Here is a 12954-nt window from a genome sequence, read left to right on the forward strand (position 1 = left end):
GTTCCCTCCATGTAGTCTTTCAGTGTTAATTCTAATCATTTTTACTGCATCATCATTATTATTCCTGTTTAAAACGATTCTCACTTCTTTTTTAAGCAGTCATTTGTCTCTTTATGTTTATATTTAATTCAACAGCTGCCTTCAAGATAAAAGGAAAGATGATAAAGGGAAGAAGAACACTTTGAGCAGATGGCTGGCGGTCATCTTCCCCTAAGAAATATGTGAACCTCTTCTCATTTGTGAAGAGACTGGCATGCCAGCCAGTTCTGGTATTCTCTGAGGAATGTTGGTCAATTTGCATGGTGTTGGACTGTGAGCACAGGTTTCACTAAAAGGACTGGCATTGTTTGTTGTCTTCCTCTTTGCACAAAGACATTGGTCCCAAAGCTTAGTTGATGCCTTTCTTCAGTTCTTTCCTGTCTTCCATTCCTCATGTATTAGATTTTCTCTGCGCTTTTAGACAGAGAAAATCACCTTGCACCTATGTGTTATCCTGGTAGAGCTAGACTACACCTGCACTTTTTCACAGCAAATCTTAACTGTACCTGTTGTCAGTTGCACCTAGATTGAAAAATAACAGGTGTCCAAACACCTTTGAAGTGTCTGCAGCACCAGGGAAACTTGCCATGTTCAGTGTGACTCTAAATTTAGGGTTTTTCATTTCAATTCTGTGTGTTTGTTATGGTTCATTAAAAGCTATTTAAAAAGAACAGTTTTGTTTTTTATAGCACATTATTATAAAAGTTTTCTGATGTGGTCTATTTGTTAACAAAATGAAGTGTTGGGGGACAGGAAGTAAGTGTGTCCTAACTGTTTAAGACTTATCATTGTAAACATTTAAATCTAAAGTACAGTAATTATTTAAGAATATTTGATAGCAGGTGTTCATGTAAGATTAATCACTGGAGCTCTGACAGCCCCGACCTTCCTGTGCTTTTATCATTCACCTGTGTTGAGAACAATCAACAATAAAAAAAAATTAGTATAATCAGCTTTAAAAATTAGCACTAGAACATTTAGTGCTTGGCTTTTTCATTCGCTCTCACTTGTACATTGAAGTTTATGAATAATAAAAGTTTTGTGAAGACAATTTTAATGACTGTTAATAAAGGACAGGGATCAAAATTACACAATGATGTTGTAAATTACAGACTGAACTCTTACCCATAATGAATGTCCCCACGGTCATTAAACCCTTTTTACAATCACTTATGATAACAACCTAATACATTTGTATTATTGTGAGAAGTTTTCTGTCGTTTTCTGTTTGCTACCAGAATTAAATGTTGAGGCACAGGAACGAAGCGTGTCCTTATGGTACAAAGCTGATGTTATAAAACACAATATCATCATTCAAGTGGTCAAGTGGTTTTACAGCTGCAGATTTCTTTAAACTGTCAAATGTTTTTAAGGTCAGCTAAAGCAAACTCAACAGTATTAATGTCATATTGCAGTAGTGTTAAGGCATTATTACACAAAGTAAAGTTAGTGTTTCATTAAGCTCAGCTCTTTCAATATTGACATCCATAAGTAATTACTCGATAAGCTTTGTAAATAACAGTATACTGTAATTATAATAACATTTTCTGGATATTTGTAAGAGGGTAAATCCATTAACTTTTTGTTTGAACACACATAAAAACCTATTATACTGTTCATATAATCCAAAATGAACAGTAAATGCTGTATTTTTAAACCCAGTTACTAGTTTAATAAAAGTATTTTGACTTTTGTTTAATGTGTAGATATATATATTTTTACATTAATTATGGAATAAAAGTTTTAACACAATTCTTTAAAAACAATTACACAATAAAGCTCAACTAATAACAATACGTTTTTGAAATTTCAGGCTCCACTGATTTTACTAGATGAGTGTTTGGCCACATTATGGGGTGATTTCATTGTTTTTACACGTGTAGCTATATTTTATTAACAAAGCCTGTTTAAATTCACAAGATTTCATGTAAATATAAAGCTAAAACAAGTGTATTTTAATGTCTTATCTCGTAAAAATACAGAAATTTTCTGTATTTAGGTATTTTTATCTGATGGTAAATTTCCATTATTTCATAGTCTTTTCCAGGAGCCTCAGCCCCATCTTACTGTCTATTTAAGTATTTATCATTTCATCATTATGTTTTACACTAACAATTACATTATTTAAAGTATTTAAACGTTTAAGAATAGTAGCTGTAAGTGTAAGTTGGGTAAGAGTGTAAGAACACAGGAGCTCTGACGGAGTGGAGCCCTGTCCTACCTGTGCTATTATCAATCACCGGTGTTGTGAACAATAAGCTGCTGTAAAGCAGGAGCAAATTCCAAAACCAGGCCCTTCATCACCATCCCACAAACGCTAACCCCTATATCCTCACTCCTTCCCTGAGATTCTGCTTATTTACAAGGATTTGTTCTTCCAACCTGAGATAGAATTGTGTTTGTTATGACGTATCAACACTTTTAAAAATCAAAATTGAGGAAGCTCACACTGCTACCAAAACAGTTGCAGTTATGTAAAGGAGACAGGTGGCTAACAAACATTTAAATGTATTCTAATGATGTAATTCATATAAGCATAACCAGCTTTAGAATTAGCAGTAGAAGAGTTTGTAATTAGCTTATTTCTTCGCTCTCACTTGTTCATTGAAATTTGCAAATAATAAAAGTTTTGTAAAGAATTTTTTTAATGACTGCTAATGAAAGGTGGGGATCAAAATTTCACAAAGACACAAATTACAGACTGAACTCCTACTCATAATGAATGTCCCCGCGGTCATTAAACCCTTTTTACAATCACTTCTGATAACAAGTTAATACATTTGCCTTAAAGGATGTTTTCTTTTCTTTTTCTTTCATAACCTTATAATTTCTGAAAATGTTAGAATTTGTTCTTAAAATAAAGGAATCAGCCTAGAGGCAGGAGGCATAAACTGACTTCACTTAGTTAAAATTTGTCTTGCAAAGACTTGCAAATGTCAGCAAATATTGCTGACGTTTATCAGTCTAATGGAGGAGTAGATAGTATAAAAGGGGAGGCATAGGTTAACCTGAGTGTGAGATAGGACATTCCTCTGAAGAACCTCAGCGTTGTTGGTGGGTTTCGTAAGAAAGCAGAGATTCACCAAGAAGTCCAGGTATGTGGATTCTGATACACTGATTTAAGACCCAGAGTGGTTTATTAAACCCATTAATACTTATTCATGTTGTTTGTTGTGTTTTAATCTTTTATCATTTATATTGGTATCCTGACCTGTGCAGAGTAATGTGCTGCTGAAATATTTCCCTTGTCCTTCGTATGTCCAAGCAGCTGGATAAAAATTGAAAACAATGAACAAGACAGCACGATAAAAAGAAGTTAATTCAACCCACATGCTATCAGCTTGTCTGAAATTATTGAATTCTCAGCAGATCATGTCATCCTTTTTCCTGTCTGTTTGTGCCAATAAAATACAGTGTAACTTGCCTCATTTACATTACATTTAAAGTATATTAAGTTACACTGATATTTATTCCAATGTTTAACTTTTCTATCCACAGAAAGTAAGTATACAACTGCCTGAGTCAGAGCGACAAAAATGAAGAAGAAGGTCAGTCTTACATCACCCCCACATGCAGATAAAGAAGGTGAGTGAGTTACTTTTAGTGGGGAAAAAAAGGACTAAATATCATTACATATATCTTACTAATAGTTTTGCTTAAAAAAGCTAAGCAATTACTCTAATTATAATTTCCCTTCTTTTCAGATGACAGTCAAAATGGGTAAGTTTGGGTTGGGAGACATTAACATGCTATGTGTTTGCAGTTTTTCTGTCATTTACAGTCATAGGTTATTTACATGTTTTACAGGGAAGAGAAGAAAAAAGAAAATGCTCTGAGTGTTGGATACTTTCAGCTGGTAAATATTTTTTCCATGACTCTATAAAAGCTTGTTCTTTTCCTTACCTTTGCTCTTGAATGATCAAAAAAAAAAAGGTAGATAAGCACGAAACATTCTTTATTCCCACAAGCACAAATCCACAATTTCCCATTTTCAGTTCCGATTTGCCACTTGGAAAGACATCGTGATGATGGTGGTGGGGAGTGTGTGTGCCCTTGTACACGGCGCAGCCTCACCGCTCATGCTCCTCGTTTATGGCATGATGACAAACACATTTGTGGATTATGAGCGCGAGGTCCAAGAGCTGAAAGATCCCAACAAGACTTGCAACAACAATACTATTTACTGGGTTAACGACACCGTGTATGAAACGGATGAAAACACCACACTCTACTGCGGGTAAGTCATTTGTTTATTCCAGATGAGATTGTTGCTACAGTAAAGAGTTATTGTTGTTACTGCTACTCATTTTTGTTCTCTTGGTAGGGTGGATATTGAAGCACAGATGACCTTGTTTGCATATTACTATGTTGGGATTGGATTCGGTGTTCTGATTGTTAGTTACTTTCAGGTAAGTATGCATGTTACATACTCAGCTTTAATTTTTGATTCTTTTTTGTCGCTTCTGGTGAATAATTTCAAACATCCACTTAGCACTCAATTTAAGACCATTTACTATCAGCTGTTGGCCTTTGTGCTGTTAATGAGAGAGGGTATTTTTAACACGGTCATCTCAGGCTCATGGCTGTGTAAGAACAGCATCCCCCCTCCATGTGCTGCTCACACCTTCTCAATATAAAGGGCAGCCAATCAGAAGAAAAGTTTCCTGAAAGGGAAAGGTTTGTTTCAGGTAGTGGACAAACTGATGAGCTGCACCAAGAACCAGAATAAGGAGTAATCCTGAATTAAAGAATAAAAATATGGAGTTTGTTTAAATCCTTTCTGAAAATGCATGGCTTGTGTCTGTATAATGTGATGTCTTTTTTAAAAAATCACATTTTAGATTGCATTCTGGGTGACGGCGGCTGCAAAGCAAACACAGAGAATTCGAAAGACTTATTTCAGAAAAGTAATGCGAATGGAGATTGGATGGTTCGACTGCAACTCTGTGGGTGAACTAAACACGAGGATATCTGAGTACGTTGTGTCTCTCTCTGCCTGCTGATCAGCCTGTTATCACTGTTTTGCTCAACATGTTTTTACACATTCTGTTGCTTTTTTCTTTTTATAGCGATATCAACAAGATTAACAGTGCCATTGCTGATCAGGTGTCTATATTTATTGAGAGGATCTCTACATTTGTTTTTGGCTTCATGGTTGGGTTCATTGGTGGGTGGAAGCTGACTCTGGTGGTCATAGCAGTGAGCCCTCTGATAGGTATAGGTGCTGGACTGATGGCTATGGTAAGCGTTTGATAGTCAGTTGGCAGTTGGTGGATAGATACCTTTTTTCCTGTTATGTTTAAGCTTTGATATGTTTTTATTTTGTGCATTTTTCTTCCTGGTTCCTGCAGGCTGTGGCCAGACTGACAGGACGAGAGCTTAAAGCCTATGCAAAGGCAGGGGCCGTGGCTGATGAGGTCCTGTCATCCATCAGAACGGTAGCAGCTTTTGGAGGGGAGGAAAAAGAAGCTGAAAGGTATTTTGTAGTACAATATAAATGCTAATACTTTTATTTGTAATGATGCTAAAATACAAATTTTGCACAGGTATGACAGAAACCTTGTGGAAGCTCAAAATTGGGGAGTTAAAAAAGGAACAATCATAGGAGTGTTTCAGGGATACCTGTGGTGCATCATTTTCCTCTGCTATGGTCTGGCCTTTTGGTACGGATCTAAACTGGTCATCGACACTAAGGAGATGACGGCTGGTACTCTTATTCAGGTATGAAATATTAAATTCTAAATGGTAATACTCTGTAGAATACAAAGATGGAAAACTGCTGACTTTTAATGCTGCTGTGTTTGTTTTAGGTTTTCTTTGGTGTACTCATGGCAGCAATGAACCTTGGCCAGGCCTCACCGTGCCTGGAGGCCTTCGCTTCTGGTCGCGCTGCTGCAAAGAGTATCTTTGAGACAATTGACCGGGTAAAACCAGCTAACTTACATAACCAGAAGAACCAAATTAGTCAATGTTAAAATAATGAATAAAGTTTATTTGTTGCTACTTTCACAGGAACCGGAAATTGATTGTCTATCAGAAGAAGGTCACAAATTAGACAAAGTAAAAGGTGATATTGAGTTCCACAATATCACTTTCTACTACCCATCCCGGCCTGACGTCAAGGTAACATTCTTTGCTTGATATTTGTTCTGTCATGTTTCAGTTTTACACGCACTGAAAGTCAACAACCTTTTTCAGATTTTAGATAATCTGAGCATGCAGATCAGAGCAGGAGAAACCACCGCATTTGTTGGACCAAGTGGATCTGGAAAGAGCACCACAGTCCAGCTCATTCAAAGGTTTTATGACCCAAAGGAAGGAACGGTAACTATCTGAGAAACTTTTCAGACACAGGCAATGAGATGTTTGGGGGCTTTGTTGTAACGTCTTGTAATAAAATATCCTTCTTAGGTGACTTTGGACGGTCATGACATCCGTACTTTGAACATCCAGTGGCTACGATCTCTAATTGGGATTGTTGAGCAGGAGCCAGTGCTGTTTGCTACCACCATTGCAGAGAACATCCGATTTGGTCGACCTGGAGTAACCGTGGACGACATTATCCAGGCGGCAAAAGAGGCTAATGCCTACAATTTTATTATGGAGCTACCACAGGTACATTTAAAAATGATATACAGCACAATTGCAGAAGTTACAGCAGTTTTACAGTCATGTGCTGTAATTTTACTCTTACCGGTATACTCCAGAAATTTGAAACTATGGTGGGTGAAGGTGGAGGCCAGATGAGCGGAGGGCAGAAGCAGCGTATTGCCATAGCTCGTGCGCTCATCCGAAACCCCAAGATCCTCTTGCTGGATATGGCCACATCTGCCCTGGACAATGAAAGTGAAGCTATAGTCCAGGAAGCACTGGATAACGTGAGCCATTTTTTATATTTCATACATTTTGACTTCATTAGCATCTTGTTTAGGGGACTGACACCCTAATAACAACCATATCTGCAGGTGCGCACAGGCAGGACGACGATTTCTATAGCTCATCGTCTTTCCACGATTAGAAATGCAGATGTTATTATAGGATTTGAGCACGGGCAGGCTGTGGAGAGAGGAACACACAGCGAGTTACTGGGGAAGCAAGGCGTCTACTTCACTCTGGTCACCCTGCAAAGCCAAGGCCAAACCAACACAACTAGTGGTAGGATTCATGTGGTCTGTCAATTACTAGATTTGGACTTTTGGTACAAGAAAATGAAAATGCGTGGATCAAAATGTATGGTATAATCTTCAAATGTTAAACAAAATCAAATGCCCAAATATGTCCAGAATATGATGTAGAACATTTAAATTAAATTTAAACATTTAAATTTAGAACTAAATTTAATCTGATAGAGAATATGTTCCAACCTTTGGTGATTTCTCAAATTCATTTTGTATGTTTTTCCCTGTTGAAGACATATTTACCTGGACTAGACAGAGATTGTCATGCACGGTTGGAAATTCAGGATAACAAGTTGGCTGCCTGTTGTTTGTCTGATACAGTTAGAGAGTGTAGTTGCTTTACATTGTGATAACGCATAATTAAAAGTTCTGCACCCTTTACACCATGTACACCTCCTATTGTGCTGTTCCACACTATCGCATGCAAATAAGACCTTCCTGCCTGGTTGAAAGAGCACATTTCAAAGCTCTCAGTCACATAGCAACATAGCAAAAGGTTTGGGCCTTAGGTTGTTCATGACACTTACAGCTTTGGTGCTGTGGTGCTGTCTTGGCCATATGCAGCTTAAATGCCACAAAAGAACTGGACCTATGCTTATGCTGAATTAATGGCTTCAGTCAAGGCCAAACATTAAATGCATTTCAAAGGGGAAATCCTTTAAAGTATGTTATAGTTATTTCTTGTGTTTGTCAAATCTCAAAGGAAACTTTAATGCTTGATTGTTTTACTTCCAGATGTGATCAGTGAAGCTCCTGAAGAAGACTTTGATCTAAAAGCAGGGGGGTTTAGCCGTGGAAGCCGTAGATCCAGTAAAAGGTACAGTAAGTCCACTTGAAGGAGATCATGGGAAAAGATCATCAGTAAGAAAATACTTTGATATTCTCTATATTACACCTGCAGGAGCTCTCTGCGGCTGCGATCTTGGAGCCAGTTGTCAAATGACTTTGTCCCTGATGCACTATCAGGCAGCCTCAAGATTGCTACGGACACGAATATCAAATCAGAAAATGTACAGAGATTCCTCTCGTGCTATGTAATATGCCAAGACAATTAATAACTGTTCTATGAAAAACAATGGTCCTTACACATATCTTTTAACAGCAACAAAATGATGTGGAAGAACATGTAGAGCCTGCTCCAGTTGCACGTATCCTTAAGTACAATCAGCAGGAATGGCCCTACATGCTGCTTGGCTCACTGGGAGCTGCGGTCAATGGCTCTGTCAACCCCATATATGCCATCTTGTTCAGCCAGATTCTTGGGGTAAGAGCTGTTCTCATGAAGAACGCATGTCATCTTTTACATGTACAGTTGGTTTGAGCATGGGCTAAAATATTTCACCGGTATTTGTTTTTACAGACTTTTGCAATTCAGGACTTGAATGAACAGAGGAAACAGATCAATGGGATATGTGTTCTGTTCTGCATCGTGGCCGTGGCTAGTTTCATTTCACAGTTTTTACAGGTATGCTGTTGCAATTTTAGACATATTAAAAACAAAACATAATCTAGAATAGCAGTTGTGGAGAAATTGTTTATGTCTCTAGAAGAAGATGAACTGCAATAATGTGATAGGTATGACAAAAATGAAGAATTATACAGGCGACATGTGAACAACGCCTGCCTTTCTGCACATGTTCTACATGTGTGTGGCTATCTGATGACTGAATTGCCTGCGCGTGCCATGAAAGCAGTCATAACAGAGTCAAGATAGCTAAAACAGGTGGGGCTTGGCAACGTGGGTTTTAATTATACTGTGGTTTCTTTACTGCACAGAAGCAAAGGCAACATAAATACCAAAAACAAAACAAAACTGTTGGTAGCGTTATTAAATTAGAGTGGAGCAGAGTAAATCTTTAATGTACCAGTGAGGGGACATTTGCTTTCCTCTCCAACAGAAAACACACAAACACCATTCAAACCACAGTACAAGATCCAAAGGTCTGACATTGTCATCATAAATCGGGTTCATTAAAAGGACTAGATGTTACAATCCCTGACAATGCATTGCTTTAAATGGAGAAAATCTTGGGGGATGGCTGTTATGAGGAAAAGCAGCACAGAAACTTTACCAGCGGCACACATTGTTGTGTGCCTCAACTTTCGTTCTTTTACCCAAGATAATCTGCCATTTTTCCTTGGTTAGGTTTAGGGATTAGAGATCTGATCTAAATTATCATATTAAAATTTGGGAAACATCGTCAGTAGTGGACCTTGGATTCATCGGGTGTTTCGGCCATTATCACTAGACACCGTCATCCAAAGAGGCCCTGCCAGGGTTGATCAGGCCCCGGAGTGTGTCACTGGTTTATGTTAAAGGGCCATGGGAAGGGAAAAAGGGCCATAATTTTTCTGAAGAAGGTTAGCAGATTGGATAAAATAGGGTTAGGGGTTATCTTACAATATAAAATGCCTTGAGGCGACTGTTGTTCTGATTAGGTGCTGTATAAATCAATTTTAAAATGAACTGAGTACAGAGTAATGGTAAGAATCAATGTGTGGTTAGAGGGTCAATACTGTATTTTATGGCTTTTTTACAGTGCACATTTAATATTACAGGGATATTCTTTTGCTAAATCTGGAGAGCTTCTGACGCGCCGCCTGAGAAAAGTGGGCTTCCAGGCCATGTTGAAACAAGAGATTGGCTGGTTTGATAACCCTATAAACAGTCCTGGAGCTCTGACCACCAGACTGGCCACAGATGCATCCATGGTTCAGGGGGTAAGTAGGAAACTACAGGATTGTTTTCACAGTTTGGTTTTACAATTAAAATCTTGTTTTTTAATATTTTTTAACATGCTTGAATAATTTCTGTAGGCAACGGGATCCCAGATTGGCATGATTGTTAACTCAGTGACCAGCATAGGAGTCTCTTTCATCATTGCCTTCTACTTCAGCTGGAAATTAACATTGGTAATTTTGTGCTTCCTGCCGCTCATTGGGCTGTCTGGGGTATTCCAAGCCAAGATGCTGACAGGTTTTGCAAATGAAGATAAGAAGGCAATGGAAGAAGCAGGTCAGGTAAGCTCATCTTCCATTTTAATATCACACCAGTACACAGGCAGCTTTGAATTTCTTGCGGTTAAGTGATTTCTCTCCCACAGGTATCCAGTGAGGCTCTTGCCAACATCAGAACCATTGCAGGTTTGGCCAAAGAGAGCTCATTTGTGGATTCGTATGAGCAGAAACTTGAATTGCCTTATAAGTCTGCCAAGAAGAAAGCCAACATCTATGGGCTCTGTTTTGGCTTTGCTCAGTGTGTCATCTTTTTGGCTTATGCTGCTTCATTTAGATACGGAGGCTTCCTGGTCAGGGCTGAGGGTCTGCAATATATGTTTGTTTTTAGGTTGGTAAAAATCTTGCTTTTTGACATGTTCAACTTTGTGATGTGATTGCCAAACATCAACACTGTGGTCATGTGTTTCCCCAGGGTGATTTCAGCAGTCGTGATCAGTGGGACAGCACTGGGCAGAGCTTCCTCGTTCACTCCAGATTATGCCAAAGCCAAAACTGCTGCTGCCCAGTTTTTCAAATTGTTGGACAGAGTTCCTAAAATCAGCATAAGCCAGTCAGATGGAGAGATATGGGTTGGTGAATGTCAATAACTGTACATTGAAATGGTTCATGAGTTTTAAGATGTAGCCCGTGTTACTTTTGTGAATCTTGTCATCCATCTTTAGAAAAACTTCAGAGGAGAAATAAATTTCCTTAATTGCAAATTTACCTATCCGACACGACCGGACACCCAGGTGTTGAAGGGCCTCCGTGTGTCTGTGAAGCCCGGGCAGACTTTGGCGTTTGTTGGGAGCAGCGGCTGCGGGAAAAGCACAAGCGTTCAACTGCTGGAGAGGTTCTATGACCCTGATGAAGGGCAAGTGGTGTGTGTTGACTGATTTAAATGTTAATTTCAGATACACAAAATGTATTCAGTGTGAGCAAAACCATTCGCTCTGTTGTAACTGTGTCACCTTTTCTTTTCAGGTGATTGATGGCGTCCCATCTCATTCAGTCAATGTGCCTTTCCTAAGATCTCAGATTGGGATAGTGTCCCAGGAGCCAGTTTTGTTTGACTGCAGTATAGCTGAGAACATACAATATGGAGATAACACCCGCAGTGTCAGCATGGAGGAGATTATTGAAGCTTCTAAGAAAGCTTATCTTCACGACTTTGTGATGACGCTTCCTGATGTGAGTAGGACTGAAATGACTTGAAATGTTGTCCGGTCAGTCATTTTTTGATTAAAAAGAAAGCTGAGTAAGCGAACTAAGCATAAATTCAGAATTAAAGCTAAATTGAATGTGACGTTGATTGCCTGTAGTTCCTTTTAGAAGGTAACTGGCAGAATGTGCAGACAAGCGTTTTCCAGATGCTAAATGCACTTAGTATAGGTTTACTATCCTAAAAAAAATCAAACAAACACACATTTTAAAGATGACTTGTGGTGAACTTAGAGTATAACTTGCTGCTTTTCTCTCTCTTTCAAACTGGTAGAAATATGAGACTCAGGTTGGTGCCCAGGGCTCGCAGCTGTCAAGAGGACAGAAACAACGCATCGCTATTGCACGTGCTATTGTCAGGAACCCCAAGATCCTGCTGTTAGATGAGGCCACGTCTGCCCTGGATACTGAAAGTGAAAAGGTATCTTTTAAGTCCTCTAATCTAGTCTTTTAAATGAAAGTTTGACAAAACATCCATATCATATATCCATGACACACAAAAGGAACTCGCTGATGACAGAGATTTTTTGTCCTGCAGACCGTGCAGACTGCTCTGGATGAGGCAAGAAAAGGACGAACCTGCATCGTCATCGCTCACCGGCTGTCAACCATCCAGACTGCAGACATCATAGCTGTGATGTCTCATGGAGCTGTCATCGAGCAAGGCACACATGATAAACTCATGGCCAAGAGGGGCGCCTATTACAAACTGGTCACAACAGGTGCTCCGATCAGCTAGAATTATTTGAGCTTGTTGTATTTACAGAGCCGTTTAGTTGCAAACTTGAACCATTTGGAAAATCGTCCCTCATATCCTGCTCATTTAAATGCACAACTTTACTTCGTTTTCATAAAACTCCTCCCAGGATAAAAAAAGAAAATCTACAAATTTTCTTTTCTTCAGTACACATCATCATCATCATCATTAAAATCAACACATCTATCAGCAAATCTCCCATGTCCAAATACAGATACAATTTCTTTACAAAATTTGTCAGTTTACTCTGTACAATTATATCCTTAATGCTAATTAACTCCATCTCATAAGCATTTGGTCTTAACCTAAAATATACAGGCAGATATTTCTGTCTATATTCAAATAAATAGTGATACTCATCTCCAGGTTTCCCCAAACTATGAAGGACACATAAACGTTTAATATACTTAACTCCATAAAATCTGTCCATAAGTACTGGGATACCACCGACTCCACATCTAAACTTTGCCAAATAACACCAAATGGAATGATCTAAACCGCACAAGAATCTGTTTTTGTTATCAATTAATTATGTGACGATAAAGCTCTTTTTTGTATATTTATTTGCCTGTAATGAGTGTTTATAAATGAAGAAGATGAGGATAAAGACTTTTGCATGTATTAAGCCACGTTTGTATCACTGAACCACAGTTATTGTTTTTTTTTTTTAAATATATATATATATATATATATTTTAAAATTGTATAATAATACAATCATTAAAGTAATCTATTTCTAATGTTTTGGTACGGCTTTTTCTTA

General features: G+C 38.3%; 1 protein-coding gene across 1 annotated transcript; it reads left to right on the top strand.

The window, feature by feature from the left end:
* The first annotated feature begins 3051 nt into the window (after positions 1–3051).
* abcb11a (ATP-binding cassette, sub-family B (MDR/TAP), member 11a) lies at positions 3052–12931 on the top strand. The gene is made up of 28 exons (XM_026145445.2): positions 3052–3134; positions 3538–3624; positions 3744–3759; positions 3847–3895; positions 4035–4276; positions 4364–4448; positions 4881–5014; positions 5109–5280; positions 5391–5515; positions 5586–5760; positions 5850–5963; positions 6052–6162; positions 6238–6363; positions 6451–6654; positions 6747–6917; positions 7005–7194; positions 7953–8034; positions 8119–8227; positions 8320–8481; positions 8578–8682; positions 9777–9938; positions 10035–10238; positions 10322–10563; positions 10648–10804; positions 10898–11095; positions 11199–11405; positions 11710–11856; positions 11974–12931. Exons 2-28 carry the CDS (start codon positions 3576–3578, stop codon positions 12172–12174), a joined length of 3939 nt encoding a protein of 1312 aa, XP_026001230.2. The 5' UTR covers positions 3052–3134; positions 3538–3575; the 3' UTR covers positions 12175–12931.
* The last annotated feature ends 23 nt before the right edge of the window (positions 12932–12954 follow it).

The sequence above is a fragment of the Astatotilapia calliptera genome, chromosome 16 (assembly GCF_964374335.1).
Source record: "Astatotilapia calliptera chromosome 16, fAstCal68.1, whole genome shotgun sequence".
Lineage (NCBI taxonomy): Eukaryota > Metazoa > Chordata > Actinopteri > Cichliformes > Cichlidae > Astatotilapia > Astatotilapia calliptera.

Coding starts and splice junctions, on each gene's coding strand:
- abcb11a (XM_026145445.2), top strand. CDS start 3,576: ATGAAGAAGAAGGTCAGTCTTACATCACCCCCACATGCAGATAAAGAA. Junction 8,228..8,319: donor CGAATATCAAATCAGAAAAT/GTACAGAGATTC, acceptor ATCTTTTAACAG/CAACAAAATGATGTGGAAGA. Junction 11,406..11,709: donor TTGTGATGACGCTTCCTGAT/GTGAGTAGGACT, acceptor TCAAACTGGTAG/AAATATGAGACTCAGGTTGG.